This window comes from Silurus aristotelis (genome assembly GCF_946808225.1).
Source record: "Silurus aristotelis genome assembly, chromosome: 14".
Lineage (NCBI taxonomy): Eukaryota > Metazoa > Chordata > Actinopteri > Siluriformes > Siluridae > Silurus > Silurus aristotelis.
The window spans coordinates 17651610-17673388 of record NC_139587.1 but is presented as its reverse complement, the minus strand read 5'-3'; the positions used below and the strand labels follow the sequence as shown (position 1 = coordinate 17673388).

Below are 21779 nucleotides of genomic sequence, written 5' to 3'. Positions count from 1 at the left end.
GGTCATGTTGACTTCAGCTATGAGGTGTCACGCTCCATATCAGCCTGCCAAGGAGTTTTGCTGATAGTAGATGCAAATGAGGTACTGATGAAATGTGAATATCGACATTATCTATACCAGCGGTTTTTAGTACATGGTGGCCAAAGGTTTGTGGACACCTGACTAGGGCGGAAACGATTCCTAGGGTAAATAGAATACAGAAAAATCCTATAAAAATTTTTTTTTTTTTTTTTTTTTTTTTTTTTTTTTTCAATCGGGCAGCGTCACTTCCTCTGTATTAGGCTGCAATCAATAGAATCATATAGTATCAAACTAAGCCTCTGATTCCTGGAGAAAACTCTGTCCAACAATCAGCCCTGGATGAGGCGGAACAGGACAGATGAAGCAGAGGAGGCCTCGTTTATACACCAACAGTTTCAAACCTCAGACCGACAACATGGTTACCAGTGGAAATGCACCAAAAATGGATGACGAGAAAAAAAAAAGTCACAATTGTGAGAAAAAAAAATTAGGCAAACTTTTTTTTTTTTTATGTGGCAGAAACGGGCTTTAAGGGATTCAGGCCAAAGAAAATGACAGGAAGTTTCCAAAGTGTACTTGTCTGTACTTTTATTTTTCTATTAACTAACTTTTAGAATCAGTAATTTGAGATTTTTTTATTGATTTATATAATTGTATTTGCATTTAGATTTTTTAATTGCACAATTAAATGCACTAAACAGGTTTAGTTTTCACAGATATCCTTTTATGCAATTTCAGCAATAAAATGTATTATTTTTTTTTTTTTTTTTAAAGGAAAGCAAATTACTTGTTCATTATCAGAGACCCGTCTTATTTTCTCTTGTAGATTCAGTATTGCTTTTTAATTCAAATAATAAAGATCAACCCGATTCTTATCCGATTAAATGATGGAATAATCAGTAGAATATTCGATTACTAAATTATGTGACTGGCTTGCACACAGCCCTGACCGCAACCCCAATCACCTTTGGACTAAAATGGAGATTGCAAACCAGGTATTATTGTCCAACATGTGCCTGACCTCACAAATGCTCTACTGATGAATGAGCATTAAATTCTACAGAAACTCTCCAAAATGTTGTTGAAAGCCTTTCCAGAATAGTGGAAGCAAGTCCATGTCTGTGTATTTAGAATACTGTGTCATTACAGTGCGTGTCGGTGTAAAGGTCAATTATCACAATACTTTTGTCCGATAGTATTTTTACTTTGTAAAGAAGTTTTTTGTTTGGTTGTTTGTTGAATATCTATAATGCCCCATGAGAACTCCAACATAATTAATAAAGTGAGAGCATAAGACAGTAAAATAAAATAGGTAATCTTTAAATAAGATGATGGTCATCTTAAGCCAGGCATTGACATACATTATAGTCACTTATATAAGTAAATGCTGTTTTACATAAACATTAACCATGTTATGTTCATTTCTGCTTGTCTTTATTAAAGGGAATACAGGCTCAAACTGTAGCAAATTTTTACTTGGCATTCGAAGCTCAGTTAACCATCATACCGGTTATAAATAAAGTAAGTGCATATCAAATATATTTTGATCGTTGAAAGTCTTTACATTTGTCTGATCGAATTTTTTTGTTTGTTTGTTTTTTTGCAATCAGATTGATTTGAAAAATGCGGATCCTGACAGAGTGGAAAAGCAAATTGAAAAGATGTTTGATTTTCCAAGGGAGGACTGTATCAGGGTAAGCATGAATGGTTAGCTGAGAAGTAATTTCTTTTGGTGTTCATAATAACTGTTTAGTTTATGCTTTTGAAATCTTTGTTTCAAGATTTCTGCAAAATTAGGCACCAATGTGGACCAGGTTCTTGAAGAGATAGTGAAGAGAATACCCCCGTGAGTTTTCATCATTTTCTTTTTTTTTTTATTCAGATTTACCATAGTAATTTGGAGTATTTTGCTATTTTCTATTTGATTTTTGTTAGAAAGCAGAATGTTTAGTACATTTCAAATCACATAGGGGGTTTCTGTTGAAATATATTCACATTTATGTGCATTTCTAAACATTTCCTTAATCTTGAAAGGTTTTGTCTTGACTCTCTTTTTAGACCTACAGCTAAGCTTGGGGAACCGTTTAAAGCCCTGGTCTTTGACTCAACTTTTGACCACTACAGAGGAGTAGTAGCCAGTATCGCCTTGTTTAGTGGACAGGTCTGTAAGGGGGACAAAATTGTCTCAGCCCATCTGGGAAAGACATACGAGGTCAATGAACTGGGAATTCTGAGGCCAGATGAACAACCCACAGAGAGACTGTAAGCAACCCTTACAAGCTACGAGATCTATTTTCTTATTTTATGCACAATAAATACAGCTTAGTGTATACATTTCATATGCCATTGTACATTTGCCAAACTTTCTTTCGAAATGCACTATAAGAACCTGAGCTAAACCAGGTTAATCCACAGATTACATCTAATAAAAATCACTACTACAGATTTGTTATATTTATTTTGTTCCCGAACTCTCACTTTCTATCTAAGCTTTGCAGGACAGGTGGGTTATGTAATTGCTGGTATGAAGGAGGTGAAAGACGCTCAAATCGGAGACACATTCTATCTTCAAAAGCATCCAGTGGAGGCACTACCTGGCTTTAAAGCTGCTAAATGTATGGTCTTTGCAGGTAAACAGCTTTCATTGAAAGCTTCCAATGACTTACTATAATCATACACAATAAATGTGTATATTTCTAAGTTACACTGCATTATATTGAATTAATTTATTTTCTAATTGCTTAAAGGACATCATTAGACCTGCAGTGATCGTGATAATACTCACATTTTTACTTCAGAGTAGATATCTACGCCAAACTAAACCCAAAAATTTTTTTTACCTCTGTAGAACAGTTCAGTGACTAGACAGATGCCTCTTTCTGTAATTAAATACCGTGAATTTGTTTACACCACATCCAGAATAGGGTTCATTCAAGCCTTTTTAGATAATAAGGCAATAGGAAACGTTCCAAATGAATGTTCTCAGAGTAAGCAGGACCATCCAAAGTCCATTTTATTTAATTATGTCCAACTGTTTTAATCAAATTCAATGTGTGTGTATGTATGTGTGATAGGTATATACCCCACAGACCAGTCGGAGTATCCTTCACTGCGCAGTGCGGTGGAGAAGCTGACTCTGAATGACTCCAGTGTGAAGGTGCAGAAAGACAGCAGTCTGGCTTTGGGGGCTGGCTGGAGGTCTGGATTTAATGTTTAGTTTCACTGACCACCTGTACTGTCATGTTATAACACAAATATTATGGCATAAATGCAGTAATTATAAGAAACTCATGGATCTTTTTTGTTCTCTCAGGCTAGGATTTCTGGGTCTGTTGCACATGGAGGTCTTCAATCAGCGTCTAGAGCAGGAATATAATGCCTCTGTTATAGTCACAGCTCCAACAGTGCCGTACAAAACTATCCTGGCCTCACCCAAACTCATAAAGGTATAATACTTCACTTCAAGACTGATTGTGGTACTGACATTTCTTTATTTTATTACATTTTTTTAACACTATGTGACCAAACCTATGTGGTGATCATCACCGTTATGATTCATAAGCACCAAGTTGTAAAGGATGTCTTTGTATGCTGTAGCAGTACAATTTTAATACAGGGGGTTGGAATGAAGAACTCAAATGGCCTGGGTGAATACATGGCAAAATATATATTTTTTTTTACTTCAATGCCTGACCACACTAAATGCTCTCGTGGCTGATATGGGCACAACAGCCACACTTGAAAATCTAATCGAAAGCCTTTTCAGAATAGTGGAGGAGGTTATTATAGCTGCAAAGTGAGAATGGGATGTTGGAATGGGATGTTCAGCAAGCACATATCGGTGTTCAAGTGTATACATATGTATAGATATACTAAGCTATATAGTAAAATATATCCTTAAAGAGAAAATCAAAAACACTCAGATAACGAAAAGTAATATGTTGTTGTAGTGGATGAAGTATAAATGGACTGTCTTATTGTTTTGAGTAGGAGTATGGACAGGAGGTGGTCACCATTGTAAACCCAACTCATTTCCCTGAGAAGTCTTCTGTGGTGGAATACCTGGAGCCCATGGTAATGGGAACTATCATCAGCCCTGACGACTTTACTGGGAAGATCATGAGTCTGTGTCAGGTATCATTGGCTTATATGAACCCAAACCACAGTGCAATTTAGAATTAATTCTAAAAGAATTCATTAAGATTACTTACTTTACTTTACTGTTCTACTATTAATAAATATTTGTTGAAACAATTCACAAAATGCTTAGTGTTCAAAGCTATTGATCTATTATGGAATTATTGATGATAAACCTACTTTCCTACTGAACGTATAATATTTTGCAGTGACTGCTATAGTGTACATGTGTCTATTCAACACATGTCTAGTTTTTTTGTTTCACCCTTGACGTTACTATTATTTTCAGAGTCGCAGAGCTGTTCAGAAGAACATGGTTTACATCGATGACCATCGAGTGATGATGCAGTACCTGTTCCCTCTAAATGAAATCGTGGTCGATTTTTACGATGAGCTGAAATCCATGTCATCAGGATACGCAAGGTAATGTTACTGACTTGCCCGTACAAGCCGTTCCTTCGTAGCCCTGCAAAGAGTTGTGAACTGAGCTGTCGTTTTACACTGATCCAGCATTTTCACACCGCAATGCAATTTCTCCTTTCCAGCTTTGACTACGAGGATGCTGGCTATGAACCAGCTGAACTGATTAAGATTGATTTCCTGCTTAATGGGAACCCAGTGGAAGAACTCACCACTATTGTTCACAAGTGAGCTGGTGCTTTTGCGTGGCTGGCAGAGTCAGCGAACGCTACGTAGTTGTGCATAATAAATACTCTTTTTAAAGTCAGTGTAAACAAACATGTTTGAGTAAAGGGTAATTCATGAGCTGTCTCATTTAAATGGCAAACTATTGCTGGTGTAAAAAATTGCATGGTGGAAGTAAAGAGATGTATTTAATTAGAGCGTTTGCTGTCTTGCTGCTTTTAGAGACCGGGCCTATAACACAGGAAAAGCCATGTGCATAAGACTGAAGGAATCCATCCCCAGGCAGATGTTTGAGATCGCCGTACAGGCAGCGATCGGGAGCAAAATCATTGCCAGGGAAACGTGAGTGATGGTGCTCGTATTAAGAAATGGGATGTAAATTATTGAAATTATTATTTACATAAATTATTTACATGTTTGTCACATTTGCATTCCTGCATATTCTTGCAGGATCAAAGCATACAGAAAGAACGTCCTAGCAAAGTGTGTAAGTGACTCATCTTTGCCCCTTTGTTGTTTTTTATCCTACTGGTATTGGTTTACTCGTTTGGCTTTGACACCAATAGAAATTCAATTGTTTCTAACAGTATGGTGGAGATATCACACGAAAAATGAAGCTGCTAAAAAAGCAAGCAGAAGGCAAGAAGAAAATGAGGCGCATCGGAAATATTGATGTCCCAAAGGAAGCCTTCATTAATGTACTGAAAAGGAAGTAGAAAATGTCTGAAAATGCTACATACTGAGGCTGTATTTAAAGAAAATCTGAGGCTGGCATATGGCTGGTCCTTTGTTGTCTTATTTATTACCCATCATCTGTAGGAGCCTGTGAAAATAAATTAAATACCACATGCGCCATTCCATTAATACCACTTCAGTAACTACCACAAGAGGGCCCCCTGCAAAAAAAAATACATTAATAAATAAACAACTCTCCTTTATATGAAAGCATGATATGATGATGTTTATTTAGTAACTGTACTAAAAGAGTTCCTGAAAAACAGGGGGGTTCCAAACAAAAGCCCTTGTTCATCTGTGCAACTTATATATATAATACTGCAAAATACTGACTTTATTGTACTTCAATACTTTATCATAAATTTTTACATATTTAAATACAAAATTTCAGATACCCATGTGATTGTTACATTAAGTGACTGGTATAGTATTTTATATTTATTTGTCTCCAATAATTAGCTTTACAGGCCTTTTTTGCTTAATTTGTTGTAAAGATTCTTGAACAGGTAGCTTTATAGTGGTACCTGCTCTTTAGGATGCTGAATTTAGACAATAAAGGAATCAAAGCAGATGCCTTCTGTTTCATACACCTCCAAAGAAGAAACGTGTATTTATTCTCGAGTTGTCGATTGTGTAATGTACTGAGTGACAGTATGTAGTACATGCTCATTTCAAATGTAAATATGGGTGGAATGAAATGCTAAGAGTGCACTTAAGGGCATTAAAAATGAAATAAAGCATTTTGAATTCTTTGTGAAATACACTCAAAGTCTGTCTTCTAGAAGTGCTAGGGCTTGGGTGAAATACACCTTTGGGACATCGGGACATTGCAGGGCACCATGCACACTATAACACAACACATGAACACAATAATTCATAGCTTGGGAGACATTTAAAATAGAGGGTATACAGAAAAACATTTCCGAACATAGTTCTTCACTCAGATGCATTTTTAATCCAATCAAACATTATCATTCATTAAAGACATGTAAAGAGCATTTGGTATTGAAATGAAAGTCTGATAACAGCAGATTTACTAATGAGATTCAAATCTGTTAACACAATTGCTCTCAGCTTTGTCAAGTATAGAACTTTAATAAAATCAGTATATTGAGGTTCACTAACGCTACAAATGAATTTAGTCGTACACAATGTAACTACAGTAACATTCCATGCAGTAACTAAACACTAGGAGAAAAAGTAACAATAAAACTATAGCCAACACAGTGATAAGGAGGAGTGTACATCCGCTAACAACATATATGTTCGTTCTAAATAGGCTCAGTTCCATTTATGATGCGGAAATGTTTATGGTTCAGGCTTTATGAGCCACTGTTTGTCAAATAGTCAAGTTGAAATACACTCAATAATGATAATTTCGGAAATCATTTTAGGGGAAAAAAACACAACTGATGCTGGTCCCAAATAAACTTCAATCAAGTTTCCAGAGATGGTTTGGTCTCTAGCATTGCACACTATGTCCTTTTAAAGCATAAGCAAATTAGAAAGAAAAGCAGGTGTTGGGTTACATAGCTGAAACAAATATATTACGGTTTCATATAAAATGGTACCATTTTAATATAATATAATTATAATATTATATATATATATATATAGTAATACCGGCATGTAAATGGAATAATTTTAAGCCACTACATAGGAAGTCATTTAGCCTATTCAGCCTTTAACTTTGTGTTTGGTTTAAATTAACAGTATATTAATTAGCAGATTCAGTGTTTCTCCAGGTCTGGGCTACAGAAAGGACCCTGTAGTGAAATTTCCATGATGAACACTTCTACTGATTGTGTTCTTGAGTTAATGTTTTCCCAACATATGTCCAAAATGATACAAAAAAAAAAAAGTGTTAAATACAACTGTTTGTCAAGTAAATTAAAAAAGGAACACAATGTTATTTACCCTTGACCCATAGCCGTTTTGAAATATATGAAACGTCTTGACCTCATTTCAATACAATAATAGCACTTAAAGGCACATTGAATACACAATCAACAAATATTTTTTTTGAACACAGGAGTGAATTTAAATGGTTTTACAAAAGAGGTCTTTTTTCAGTAACAGTGCAAGGCCAGAATTAACTTTAGACTTGAACCAAAACTTAAAACTACCCCCCCCTCTTTTTTTTTTCTCCATAATACTGGTTTCAACAATAGTTTCAAATTGGCAGACAAAAGTTTGCATTTGCTGTTGTGCAAGTAAACATTAATGTGATGCAAACCTGTAGTCTACACGATATTTCAGGCACCTTTGTGAGCCGTGGGGGCTTTGAAACCACGTTCCAGTACTGTAAACCGATGCAAATCCGCTTCATTCCCTTATGACGCAACATATTGCTGGGCCTTCGTCCTTAATCCTTATAGTCCTTCATGCTGTGGGTCGGCTCAACCAGCTGATTGTGGACATGCATTAGCCCTGTAAGGAGAAAGCATTTGGAAATGAGCAGAACATTTCTGCTTACTGTGAGGAATGAATCTATAGTTTTGGGCAAAATGGAGCGTTGTAGATGCTGCATAATCTACCACAAGAAATTCTATAGGAAAAAGGAGTTTGCATGTAGATCTATGCTGATCAAACATGTAACCTAAACTACTGAGGAAAATTAAGATTATAATCATGAAGAAAACAGGAATAGAGTGAAGTGTTTTATTGTGTTTGATGGATTAATTTAGCTTGATGATTTTCCCAAATAATTTTACATTACAAATTTCTGCTCCACGTCCACCAACATTTACCATTCAACCTGCCAGAACTGGAGAGGATCTGCAAGGAGGAATGGCAGAGGATCCCCAAATCCTGGTGTGAAAAACTTGTTACATCTTTCCCAAAAAGACTCCTGGCTGTATTAGATCAAAAGGGTGCATCTACTAAATACTGAGCAACGGGTCTGAATACTTAGGACCAGTGTTGGGCAGTAACGGGTTGCTAGTTATGCGTTACTTTTGACAGTAACTAATAATGTAACTGTAATACTGTTTTTAAATAAAGTAACTCTGTTACCGTTACAGTATGATGCGTTGTCCATTACTTTTTTTAATTAATTAATTTGGGCTGAAGTGTAGCCTACAGTCTAACCTGTTTACAGCAGTGATGCATTGTAGGATTGGTGGATGAACCACTGTAAACACGAAGAAGACGCGCTGTGGGCGTGTCTCCGTTTATTCATGTCTGTGCGGCAGTAATGGCGAGTCGAGGTGAGAGCAAGACGAGTTTCTCAAAGTGGAAATATGTTCATTATTTCACTTTAGTTGAGCATAAAGACAAAAACTTTTTAGTCAAATGTAAGCTGTCTTTCTGGTTCGAAGGTTGTATTTACTGTGATAAACAGCAACTCCAATCTGTCGAAGCTCCTCCAGAAACTCCATGCCTGGACGAAGCTAGTAGCTAGAAGCTAACCCAGTGTTCTGTTCTACATTGTTGATAGTTTTCATACTTCAGCTGTGAAAGGAACATTTTTAAGAGCTCAACATAACAGCTTTTATGATGCAGAAGCCACTTTAGTTTTTGATTGTGAATATATTATTCAGCTTGTTTTGTTATTTATTTCAGAAATCCTTGTGATACATTCAGTTTGTGCTGCTCTGACTTTAATAAAATAGTGTTTAAAAATGACTGTGTTTAAGTCAGTTTTGTGTTTGTATAGATCATAACGCATATAAGGGCATTAATGGGAACATTAAAGAAGGTTCTTAAAGTAACTAAAAAGTTACTTTTAACAGTAACGCATTACTTTTTGGTGTAAGTAATCAACAAAGTAATTGAGTTACTTTTTGAATGAAGTAACGAGTAACTGTAACTAGTTACTATTTTTTAGTAACGAGCACAACACTGCTTAGGACCATGTGATATTTCAGTTTTTCTTTTTTTAATAAATCTGCAAAAATGTCAACAATTCTGTGTTTTTCTGTCAATATGGGATGCTATGTGTACATTAATCAGGAAGAAAAATAAACTTAAATGATTTCAGCGAATGACTGCAATATAACAAAGAGTGAAAATTTAAGGTGGTCTGAATACTTTCTGAACCCACTGTATATGTTTATAACAATGCAAAGAGAGATGCCACTTACTATGGTGAGTATTGAATTGTATACGTCCAGTTGTGTATACTATATTTTTATGGAGCTTCAATGTTATATATTTTCAACTGAAAAAAAACACTTACAAATGATGTTCAGTTGATACAATCAGCTTCAATGAAAAGGGAATTATGCATACCGGACCCTAGTAATGATTACTATCTTGCCCTGGATGATGAAATGGAGATTAAATACTCACATACCTTTAAAGTACTTTACAGTCTTGACCCTGAGCTCGAGTGTGGCGTCTTCATCACACACAAAGATGGTACGAGGATGCTGCTGAAATGCAGATACAGTCCACATGTGGTTCACCCCTTCTTCTATGGCCTTATATAAGGCAAAGGCTTTGTGTGCTCCTGTGATCAGGATCATAACCTAGAAAAACATTCAAGTGAAAGAATTGCTTTAAGAACAACTAAAATATATTGTTATGTTAATGGTTATTGTGGTAATCAAATGATGTGTCAGATAAATCAACATAAACACATGGATACTTCTTCCTAAATGCAGTGTATCTGTGACAAGATCCTACATACATGATCAGATTACAGCTTGTTAGCAGGATGCATAAGTTTACATCGTTATAATCATTATGCATATACAATATACAGTGAGGAAAATAAGTATTTGAACAGCCTGCTATTTTGCAAGTTCTCCCACTTAGAAATCATGGAGGGGTCTGAAATTGTCATCGTAGGTGCATGTCCACTGTGAGAGACATAATCTAAAAAAAATTAAAAAATAAATCCAGAAATCACAATATATGATTTTTAAACTATTTATTTGTATGATACAGCTGCAAATAAGTATTTGAACACCTGTCTATCAGCTAGAATTCTGAACCTTAAAGACCTGTTAGTCTGCCTTTAAAATGTCCACCTCCACTACATTTATTATCCTAAATTAGATGCACCTGTTTGAGGTCGTTAGCTGCATAAAGACACCTGTCCACCCCATACAATCAGTAAAAATCCAACTACTAACATGGCTAAGACCAAAGAGCTGTCCAAAGACACTAGAGACAAAATTGTACACCTCCACAAGGCTGGAAAGGGCTACGGGGAAATTGCCAAGCAGCTTGGTGAAAAAAGGTCCATTGTTGGAGCAATCATTAGAAAATGGAAGAAGCTAAACATGACTGTCAATCTATTGTCGGCTCCATGCAAGACCTCACCTCGTGGGGTCTCAATGATCCTAAAGAAGGGGAGAAATCAGCCCAGAACTACACGGGAGGAGCTGGTCAATGACCTAAAAAGAGCTTGGACCACCGTTTCCAAGGTTACTGTTTGTAATACACTAAGACGTCATGGTTTGAAATCATGCATGGCACGGAAGGTTCCCCTGCTTAAACCAACACATGTCCAGGCACGTCTTAAGTTTGCCAATGACCATTTGGATGATCCAGAGGAGTCATGGGAGAAAGTCATGTGGTCAGATGAAACCAAAATATAACTTTTGGGTCATAATTCCACTAAACGTGTTTGGAGGAAGAAGAATGATGAGTACCATCCCAAGAACACCATCCCTACTGTGAAGCATGGGGGTGGTAGCATCATGCTTTGGGGGTGTTTTTCTGCACATTAGACAGGGCGACTGCACTGTATTAAGGAGAGGATGACCGGGGCCATGTATTGAGAGATTTTGGGGAACAACCTCCTTCCCTCAGTTAGAACATTGAAGATGGGTCGAGGCTGGGTCTTCCAACATGACAATGACCCAAAGCACACAGCCAGGATAACCAAGGATTGGCTCTATATAAAAGCATATCAAGGTTCTGGCGTGGCCTAGCCAGTCTCCAGACCTAAACTCAATAGAGAATCTTTGGAGGGAGCTCAAAATCCGTGTTTCTCAGCGACAGGCCAGAAACCTGACTGATCTAGAGAAGATCTGTGTGGAGGAGTGGGCCAAAATCCCTCCTGCAGTGTGTGCAAACCTGGTGAAAAACTACAGGAAACGTTTGACCTCTGTAATTGCAAACAAAGGATACTGTACCAAATATTAACATTGACTTTCTCAGGTGTTCAAATACTTATTTGCAGCTGTATCATACAAATAAATAGTTAAAAAAATCATACATTGTGATTTCTGGATTTTTTTATTTTTTTTTAGATTATGTCTCTCACAGTGGACATGCACCTATGATGACAATTTCAGACCCCTCCATGATTTCTAATTGGGAGAACTTGCAAAATAGCAGGGTGTTCTTACTTATTATAATAATAATAATAATAATAATACTTATTTTCCTCACTGTATGTTAAAACTATTGTTGAGTGATTAAATGGAGCCAGTGTGGGAAGCCATAGCCCTTCTTTTTCAGTATTGCTTTGTGTATTATTTGCTTAATTTGGCCATGAGTGATTCTGACCTCTCTAGCATCCATAACAGTGCCCACGCCAACTGTGAGAGTCATGGAGGGCACTTTAGACAAGTCGTTCCCAAAGAAGCGAGCATTGGCCACTATTGTGTCTTTAGCCAGTGTCTTCACTCGGGTCCTTGACACCAAACTGGACCCTGGTTCATTAAAGGCAATGTGGCCATCTGGTCCAATTCCTACCAAAAAAAAAAAAAAGAATGTAGTAGTAAATTTTATTATATTAAACTATATAGCGCTGTTCAAATATCAAATCTAAATTGTTAGAATAATTATTGTCTAAAGCAGCAGTGCAGACCGTAGCACTGAATATAATTCAAATCCCAGGTTTATAGTAATCTGCTTAATCAAATACAATGTTTATGCAATAATGTAATTAATAACAGGAACCTCAATATTGAATGTATAAATGTAAAAATAGCTACAAGAAGTTCTTGACAAGATGCTGCAGTGCAAAAGAAATAACTCAATTTGGTTTGTGCTGTTACTTTGTGCTAACAGTAACACCACTTCAGGACAGGCTTCATTACATTACCTGGTGGTATATTTTCTAATAAAAGGCATATCTGTGATGTTTTCTTTCATAAGAAAAATTCAAGTTTGCTAAAACTAAATAGTATTTGCTAACAATGACCAAAACTGGGTTTTTTCCCAGCAATTTATGGGCTGCATAGAGATGAAATAGCTATAACTCATACCAATTTTTTCTTCTACATATATACCAATTAAGGACTTCAGTGCACATAAACACTACATATACACAGTATGATTGTGCTATTTGTCAAACACACACACACACACGTGTTAAACCTCATTAATTAGCATAAACTCTGGTCACACCTCCTACAAATAACTCAATGCCCCCAGCAGCTGTTATCTTCTGTTCAAACAAGTCACACTCAGTCTGCAGGTCAGTTGCGTTTCCATCCAAAATGTGGGTATTCTGTGGTTCGATGTCAATATGTTTGAAGAAGTTGTTCCACATGTAGGAATGGTAACTCTCCGGGTGGTCCCTAGGCAGGCCTACAAGACACACATAATAAGAAGAAAACTGCTTTAGGCATGAGTATCCTAATCATGTTGATCTCTGGTATATATATATATATATATATATATATATATATATTATATATATATAAATATAGAAAGAATATTTCATAAAATACTATGCTTGAGTTATTTTTATATGCTTAATTTTTTTCTTTGAATAGATTCATTTCCTCTCCACAATTTCTACTTGCGCTACGGTCAAAACACAAAGGCAAATAAGGAAAGACAGGGAGGTAAACTGAGACAATGTTAAGGAAATCCTATATCACCATAGGCCTCTGTATGCGGTATGCGTTGTGGAAAACCAGAGACAGGGGCTGACGTACATTAATACATTTCTCATTAGCCAAAACCCTCAAGAGACACACAGAATGTCATTGTTGTTTTAAGTAAACTCCTGGGCAAAAAAAATGGGTCAAGAGCAAAATGACTAAGTATTAAGCTGGAAGAGCACCACAGATGCATTATTTGCTTTGAGAATGTTGATGGAGAAGTATAGAGAAAGTCAGAAGGAGTTGCATTGTGCGTTTGTGGATATAGAGAAAGAGTACGAAAGAGTGCCGAGAGAGAAGTTGTGGTATTGTATAAGGAAGTCTCTGAGGTGTGTCAGAGGCGTATGTGAGGGTGGTGCAGGACATGTATGAGGACAGTGTGACAGCAGTAAAGTGTGTAGTAGAAACAACAGACTGGTTCAAGGTGGAGGTTGGACTTCATCAAGGATCAGCACTGAGCCCTTTCCTGTTTGCAGTGGATATGGACAGGTTCACGGACGAGGTCAGACAGGAGTCTCCATGGACTATGATTACGGATGATATTGTGATTTGTGGTAAAAGTATGGAGCAGGTTGAGAAGATCCTGGAGGTGAGGAATGAAGGGTGAATAAAAGTCAGTAGGAGTAAGACAGAGTACACGTGTGTGAATGAAAGGGAGGGCATTGGAGTGGTGCGGTTGCAGGGAAAAGAGGTGGAGAAGGTGGAGGAGTTCAGGTACCTGATGTCAACAATGCAAAGTAATGGAGAGTGTGTTAGAGAAGTGAAGAAAGGAGTGCAAACAGGGTGGAGTGGATGGAGAAGAGTGGCTTTGTGATAGAAGGGTATCTGCAAGAGTGAAAGGAAAAGTTTATTGGACTGTGGTGAGACCTGCGATGTTGTATGGTTTAGACAGTGACATTGAGTAAACGACAGGAGGTGGAGCTGGAGGCAGCAGAGCTGAAGATGTTGAGGTTTTTGTTGGGAGTAACGAGGATGGACAGGATTAGAAATTAGTTTATTAGAGGGACAGTGCATGTAGGATGTTTTGAAGACAAGGTGAAGGAGGAGAGATTGAGATGGTTTGGACATGTGCAGAGGAGGGACATAGGGTATATCAGTAGGAGAATTTTGAGGATGGAGCCACCAGGAAGGAGGAAAAGAGGAAGGCCAAGGAGGAGGTTTATTGATGTGGTGAGGGAAGACATGCAGGTAGTTGGTTTATTTGAGACAGATGTAGAGGACAGGGGGGATAGAGACGGATGATCCATGGAGTGGTGACCTCTGATGGGAGAAGCCGAAAGAAGAAGAAGAAGAAGAAGAAGAAGAAGAAGAAGAAGAGGATTATTTCTTGCTAAATTTCTATCAATAAAAACCTTGAATTGTATTTTTTTGCCTGGGAGTATAAATGCGTAATGTAAACAAAATGGATTAGTGTCGGAAGTATTATTGCACTGCTACAATAATACTAAGTGCTAATCCGCAGATCACACAGTGGGCACTATTGCCATCTCACAATTTCAGGGTCTATATTCTGAGGTACATACTGCCTGTGTGGAGATGTTACTGCCCACTGGTTCTAAATTGACTAAGGTTGAACATTCAAATGTGTGTGATTCCCCATGATGAACTGGCATAATAATGAGGGTGTATTTCTGCCTCACCCTCAGTCTTCCAAAAATCTCAAAAAAAAGATAATGTGGTTTTAGATGAGGAATTAATAAATATTTTTTTCTCTATTAGGATCTATATCTTATACGTAGACTGGTGCATGCCATCAAGCAGTCAACGTCTTCCTGAAATACCTAGTTTCAAAGTAGGCTAGCATTCTTCTTAGGACATTTTAAAGACACTAAGCTATTTGGTTAGACATGGTGGTGTGGTGTCAGTGATGTGCTTAGGAAAAGCAAATACGGATTTTAAATACTTGTAACTCCACCTTCAATTCCTCCTGAGGGCATTTCCTTCTATCTTCAAAACACTATTAGATTTCATATACACTGTTATGTATTACCTCTGTTCTCAATTTCATCGAGTGCAACATTTTCATTAGAGGAAAATCTATTTTGGTCATTCAAAGATTAATTTCATCATAGAAGCAAAAAATAAATATAAAGCCAACTGCAGTTACAAGACAATATAAGTGCTGATAAATACTGCGTTTTTAAGATTTATAGTATGTTTAATTTTAATGTACTATAAAAACGTAATCTATTTGTATTAAGAAAACAACTGTTTTTAATATAGAATTATATGTACTTCTATAACTTACCAACATACTCATCCATGTTAAAAGTCTTCACATATTTAAAGGAAATGTCTCCACTCTTGTAATATTCAATCAGCTTCTTGTAAACACCCAGTGGTGTGCTTCCTGAAAAACATAATACATAAAGAGTCAGAGAATTTTTCAAAGGTGGAAAATTCATGTACAAACTTATAGAGAAATATCTCGTTAATGATGCCATAGAACATGAACTATGGTGTATAGGATGTATGTGACCATTTTGCACTCCTGTACCTGTGGGCAGACCAAGAGTAAAGTATCTCTCTGCACTGGGCTTAAACTGGATAATACGGTTGCGGATGTATTTGGCAGCCCACTCACTTGCCAAGTCATAGTCATCAAGGATCACAAGCCTCATTGTCACCTACTGAAAAAAATGCAGATAAGCAGTAACAAATTAATCAATGAATCAATTCAGTAGTCAAAGTGATTGAATCATAGATCTGCATTATCTAGAACAGATTATATTCAAAATACAATATACTTTTTTTAATTTTACAATTTAAAGTACTTTTTATTTTAAAAGAAAAACAACAAACACAGACATTTGAGAATATTAGCATGCATGTGGCAAGAAAATACAACCGTTACATCAAATTGGCATGATTGTAGCTGGAATCACATCAAAGTATGAGATCAGTAGTTGCTGTATAGATTCCCTAAATATGCATAATTTACTTTCTTTATTATTTTAGTTCAATCATTAAGACGTTAAGATGGGGGGATGGGTTATCTCCGATATAAAATTATTTGCCTACATGGGGATATTTCTCAGGCTAAACCAACTAGGTCAAATATATTTGCAAGTCATGAGTTCTAAAGACTGATTTGAGTCTGAAGCGAGATCTTGACTTTCTATCTTTTAAAATACTTGCAAAATGCAAAGCATTTAAAATCCGTTTTAATTTTTACACCATCCTTTTTTTAACATGCATAGGGGAGAAAAGCGTGCAATGGGGGTTACATTGTTTTCTTTCTCAACCCTTTTTGAGGTTCAAAAAAAAAAAAGAAAAAAAAGAATGGAAGATAAATAAAATAAGAAGACGTGTACACACACCGAGCTGGAGCTCGGGTAAAAAATAAAATCAAGCTAAAAATAAAGTAAAATAAATATTATTAAGATTTGCACACGCGAGATCTTCATGTCTCCATGTTAGACAGGGTGAAGAAGCCATTATTCCAGTGTGCGTGAAGTAAGCGGAATGTATCTAAAGTTTATATTACACTCCAGATAAGATAAAGTCGGCGTGATTTTGTGCATAACAAAACCATTTTAAACATATTGCTTAATAAGAAAACACACTTTAAATAGTATATACTGGATTTCTTACCGTTAAACCTGTAATACCGCGTTTCTATCAAGCAGCGTCTGTGTGAATGGATTCAATATTTTTTGTAAACACTAATCATATGATTGTTTTCCGGTCATATGCTCTGATGTCATCAAACCGGAACTAGGATTTGTCTTTGTATGGTGGCCGAAAGGGTTCAATCAGCTTGTATGCACAGTCCTATTGCACATTTTCCTAAAAACATGTACTGTTGGTTGTAGACAGTGATTGTGTATTTTGTATGTTGAACGCCAGAATGTAGTCACAAACCAAGTAATTTTCAATGTATATAAAAGCATTATATTTTAAATTAGCTTTAAAAATGTATAAAGTAAGTTTTTGTGGGGTTTTTTTTTTTGGCTTGCAGTTTGTCTGTTGGTCCTTTTTTGAAAGAATATGTCATCTGTGATCACTCTGTCTCTCATGCCATGTTACTTTTATATATTGTTATGGGCTACCCGGCCTGACCTTGCAAAGAGGAGTCTGAGAAGAGCCGGGCAGGCGGAGAGAGAACAATGATGTGTGATAGGCAGAAAGGCCAGGGTAAAGCAGAAGATGCCAGGGAGGAGGAGGAGGGGCGGGGCAGACTGAGCTTCCTCTCCCTGAATTAAACGCCCATGAGCGGTGCTCTTCGCTGACAGCATCCACATTTACACCCGTACACACACACACACACACCCACACCCCGAATCCCGTCCCTTCCACTCTTGGATTCAGCACAGATTTGGGACGCTTTCACCTGCGCGCGCCTCACCCGCTGTCCGCTGATCCGCGCGCGCTGGAAGCCACGAGGTGATTGCATTTATTTATTATCATCATTACCGCATGCTGTGTTTAATGCTGTTTTTTTTTTTTAATGGCGAATGGGTCAATGCTTCCTCATAAACGCTGTCATCAAACTATCCGCTTTGTTTTGGCTGTACTTTTTGTATCACGGTTTGATCAGGTGTTTGGTTGAGCTCCTGCGCTACAACACGCACTGCATACATGTGTTTTCTCCTACAATGGGATCCACATCCGAAATCGGATTACGGTACAGGACAAAAAAAAGGCCATGCTTTTCTTTGTTTATTGCATGATTACACTGATCTTTTGTCTCACAAGTTGCAGAGGAAAATGTGCGGGTGTGTGTGTGTGAGTGAGTGAGTGAGGAATCATTGTAGCTGAGATTGTTGTTCTAATCCATATAAATTAGGTCAAATTTTAGAATGACTAAATAAAATTGTAAAACTGGAGAAAAGTTGATGAATTAGCGATCGGTTTTATTTACTGACACGTCCAGGAGAAAAGAAATAGCCTCAGACCAAATGTGGGATGTCTGGCTCATTGTTTGGCAGAAGAAGCTTTTTGTGTTAAGGAGGGGACGATGGCTGATGGCTGGGAACGTTCTATTGTGCATCATGGACATGTAGATCTCGGTGTGTCTGGATGCATGTGAGAACACTGCTGTTGTCTTAAGTTTGAGAAACGAGGCCAGTTGGACAAACCTCCAAAGCTTGTCTTCTCTCAGTAGGTGAGGTGTGGCACGATGCCTGCTGCCTCACTTGGTGTGTGTGTGTGTGTGTGTGTGTGTGTGTTCTCCTGAGCGCTCCGCCTGTGCGCGCACTCGGTTTGGAAGCCGAGCTCGATTCAGCTTCTTTCCTGACGCACCGCAGTGATCAGCTGAGCTGAATCCTCCATTTGTGTGTGTGTGTGTGTGTGTGTGTGTGTGTGTGTGTGTGTGTGTGTTTTGTCACTGATGATATATACAGTCGAGCTGTCAGTGAGTCGACGCTTGAATAAGGATGCCGTGTGCAGGATCTGCTAGTGCCGCGTGCATGTGCTGCGTAATTGTGTGTGTGTGTGTGTGTGTGTGTGTGTGTGTGTGTGTGTGTGTGTGTGTGTATGTGTGTATGTATATGTCACCCCCAAGGCTTAGTCATGAGTCAATGAAAAATAGGAAACATGTGATGAAGGTTGTTTTTGTAGGGGAATATAGGGGGATATTCAGGCACACATACTGCCAGCTCCCCTGTCCCATTGCATGAATCAATCTCTCTCTTTCTCACACATACACACACACACACACACATTTGTGGGGCTTGTAATTCAAGGCATGGCTATACTACAACCTAATTCTGTATTCGATTCATCAGCAAACTACAAATTGCTATTTTAAAAATATTACCTACACATATCATATCCATTTCCTCATGTAAACATAAACATGCAAATTACCAAAAAAAAAAAAAAAAAGAAACCAACCATATTGCATTCAAGTTAGTTCCATGGCCTAGCATGCAATTAAAACATGACTATAAAGAATATGGTTGATTGTTACAATAATTATCCTCAATATGTAACTACATTAGAGGATACATTTAATTGGTGTGATTAAACTGACTGTTGCTCTTGCTCTATCTCTCTTTCACCCACTCTCACACACACACACACATGTGCAGACATATGAACCTAGACATGTGAGACTGTGTGGAGAATTGATTGGCCATCTCTCGCTCTCTCCTTGCATACTTACCTTCCAAACACAGCTGCCTCCCCTTTCCAGACAAAACCTTCTTATCAACATACTGTACGTTCAAAACAAGTCTGTGGAAGCATAAAGTGTACATAATGCATTCAAATTAATTATCTAATCAATCACTTAATATACTATAGTTAAACCACTAGGAGCAGTTTAGTGTTGTACTAAAATGTCTATATGAGTCAAATAAAAATGTTGTTCAAAGCATGTTTTCTGTAGACAAACTTTTGTCTTGCTGTGTGATATCTGCACTGAGTGTGAGTATATATAGGCTTTCTTCTAGTCCCTTTTCAGGAGCAAAAAATAGCTACCCTGGACACGTGGATTACTAATCACTAAATGGTGGTAAGATTAAAAGGCAACAGAAGTCATTCTGGGTGGAACTGAATCGAAAGGAGCAGAGATGAGGTTCAGTTTATTATGCTAATGGATTTGTTCTGACAGACTAAGGACGGATTTAATTATTACAAGAGATGAAAGACAGAATCATTAGCCACACCTAGCAGAAAACATAACACAGCAGAACCAAAGACAAAAATTTTGCTGAGCTATTAATGTTAAAAGCTCTGCTTTGCTGATTTAATACTGTCAGTGAGGCAAATCTTCAAATATGATTTGACATTTATATCATATTTTTTTTGACCAAGTAGCAGATTAGAATTTTTGCTTAGGGAATTTCCCACTATGGTAAAATATTACAAATCAATCAACAGGATAATGTGATGAATAAATAAACCAAATAAAATACCTTGCACCTTCTATTACATTCCCTGTATTCATCCATATAGATTTGGTGTCAGGACAGTGTGTTTATATGCTTTTCACATACTAATGTGACCTCAAATTATATTCGTCCCAGCCCTGTTGAGGTTTACTGCCATTACTTTTTTTCGGAGATTTTGCAGTACCGTCTGGTTCATCTTGGCCAGACCTGTCTCTGCCTATACAGCCATACAGCAGTTTGAAGAGGATTTAAATGCACAGAGCATTGACCTACTGGCAGAGCTTACAGACCTCTTCTTTGGCTCTCTACAAATGAGAAAGAGAGACGGTGGGATACAGAGAGAAACAAATGAGGGCAGTAGGGGGAGGAGTGAGAAAATGCAGCAGCTGTGTGACAGTGGAAAAGGGAATGAATGAGTGTGAGTCCAGATTTATATCTTGTTTCTTGCATGAGTAACTCAACATGGGACATAAAGAAGGTATTTGGTTGATGGAGAAATATTTTGGAACTATGTTGATTACTAGTGGGCGATATGATAAATTAGGTCACGCATTCTTTTCCTTACAGTAACGCACATATTGTCTGTATTCATCGTTATGCAACTTACTCACAGTATGTGGCTTTTCGGGTGTTAATGTGTATTATTTTTTTATTTTTTTATTTTTTACAATAGTTTAATATTTAATTATCAGATTTGTTTTTTATACTTCTTTTTTTTTTTTTACTGAATAAAAAATATGTGTAATATGAATTGGCTGAAATTTATAATGTCATTACAGTTTAATCACTGTTAATTCTGCTTAATGGTATAAAGTTCCAATAAAATAAAGAAAAAAATGTTTTTTTTTACAGAAATAAATTAGTAGCTTTTGGATTCTAATGGGACTCTAATGATGGCTAGTACAGTACTAGAACTAACTGTCAAAATAAAATATCTTCAATCTTTTCCTCTTGAATTAGTTAAAAGTTAAATTTCAATAAACATTTCATAATGAACGTATAATTATTTTTTGTTAGGTTTCTAAACCGATTTTAAACGTATTTGAAACAATGTTAGAGTATTATTTTTCTTTTGTGTTTTGACAATTGTGTTTTTTTCTGTATTGTTTAAAAGCATTATATTGAGAGTGATGTTTAACTGCAATGGCGTTTGTTTGTATTTTGTCTGAGGATCTTGTTTGCATGCTTTAGTTTGTCAATGGATTTTGCTGTATGTTTTTTTTTTTTTTTTTTCTGTAAACATGATTTGAGTTTTTTGTCTTTATTTGGTTTGTGGTTTTTTTCCAGCATGTTGGTTTATTTCCAGTGAGTGAGTGTGTGTGTATTGTCATGCGTATGAACACTAATATGGTCAGTCTGTGTCTAAGGAAGCTTCATTGGAGTTAGAATGAGCTTTGTGCATGTTGGAAATTTATAGTATTTTCGTAACCTTACGTGTCAGCCTTTATTAGGGCAACACAGACAACACAATCATTTATTCCTCTTTGTGTCAGCTTAAAGACAAGATGACTCATCTCTGTTACAGATGCAGATTGTTATTGATTACCATCAAAGTCATGTTTGTTCCTGAACCATCCATGATGATAACCATTTCATCTCTTAGCTTAAT

At 36.9% G+C, this 21779-nt stretch overlaps 3 protein-coding genes across 6 annotated transcripts in view; 2 read left to right on the top strand and 1 right to left on the bottom strand.

The window, feature by feature from the left end:
* The window catches only part of guf1 (GTP binding elongation factor GUF1), a 7900-nt gene extending 1599 nt beyond the window's left edge, over nt 1-6301 (top strand). Inside the window, exons 4-17 of the mRNA XM_083561598.1 lie at nt 1-81; nt 1465-1542; nt 1632-1715; nt 1803-1867; nt 2080-2283; nt 2512-2651; nt 3096-3219; nt 3335-3467; nt 4012-4155; nt 4448-4581; nt 4704-4805; nt 5026-5145; nt 5254-5290; nt 5391-6301. Coding sequence (XP_083417724.1) covers nt 1-81; nt 1465-1542; nt 1632-1715; nt 1803-1867; nt 2080-2283; nt 2512-2651; nt 3096-3219; nt 3335-3467; nt 4012-4155; nt 4448-4581; nt 4704-4805; nt 5026-5145; nt 5254-5290; nt 5391-5519 — 1575 coding nt within the window. The 3' untranslated portion in view covers nt 5520-6301. The remainder of the gene's footprint in view (nt 82-1464; nt 1543-1631; nt 1716-1802; nt 1868-2079; nt 2284-2511; nt 2652-3095; nt 3220-3334; nt 3468-4011; nt 4156-4447; nt 4582-4703; nt 4806-5025; nt 5146-5253; nt 5291-5390) is intronic.
* A 169-nt stretch (nt 6302-6470) lies between these two features.
* gnpda2 (glucosamine-6-phosphate deaminase 2) lies at nt 6471-17049 on the bottom strand. 2 transcript variants are annotated; one of them, XM_083561659.1, is made up of 7 exons: nt 16926-17049; nt 15829-15958; nt 15580-15681; nt 12850-13032; nt 12004-12188; nt 9836-10010; nt 6471-7968 (listed from the first exon to the last, which is right to left on the bottom strand). In XM_083561659.1, the coding sequence occupies exons 2-7, from the start codon at nt 15950-15952 to the stop codon at nt 7904-7906; spliced, it is 834 nt and encodes a 277-aa protein (XP_083417785.1). In that variant the 5' UTR covers nt 15953-15958; nt 16926-17049; the 3' UTR covers nt 6471-7903. The 2 variants fall into 2 exon arrangements, with proteins under 2 accessions (XP_083417785.1, XP_083417786.1); XM_083561660.1 differs by having other exon boundaries at nt 15829-15961; nt 16926-17042.
* The window catches only part of frmpd1b (FERM and PDZ domain containing 1b), a 33136-nt gene continuing 28392 nt past the window's right edge, over nt 17036-21779 (top strand). Inside the window, exons 1-2 of one of the 3 annotated variants that reach the window (XM_083561564.1) lie at nt 17036-17093; nt 17403-17717. The gene's annotated coding sequence lies outside the window, so the exon portion shown is untranslated. Of the gene's footprint in view, nt 17718-21779 lie in introns of all 3 variants that reach the window. The other 2 variants (XM_083561563.1, XM_083561565.1) reach the window with 2 other exon arrangements.

Excerpts from the sequence above, each read along its gene's own strand:
- gnpda2 (XM_083561659.1), bottom strand. The coding sequence starts at position 15,952 with ATGAGGCTTGTGATCCTTGATGACTATGACTTGGCAAGTGAGTGGGCT. Across the intron at positions 15,682-15,828 it reads TACTCTTGGTCTGCCCACAG|GAAGCACACCACTGGGTGTT; the intron begins GTACAGGAGTGC and ends TATGTTTTTCAG. Across the intron at positions 10,011-12,003 it reads CTGTTATGGATGCTAGAGAG|GTTATGATCCTGATCACAGG; the intron begins GTCAGAATCACT and ends ATGTTTTTCTAG.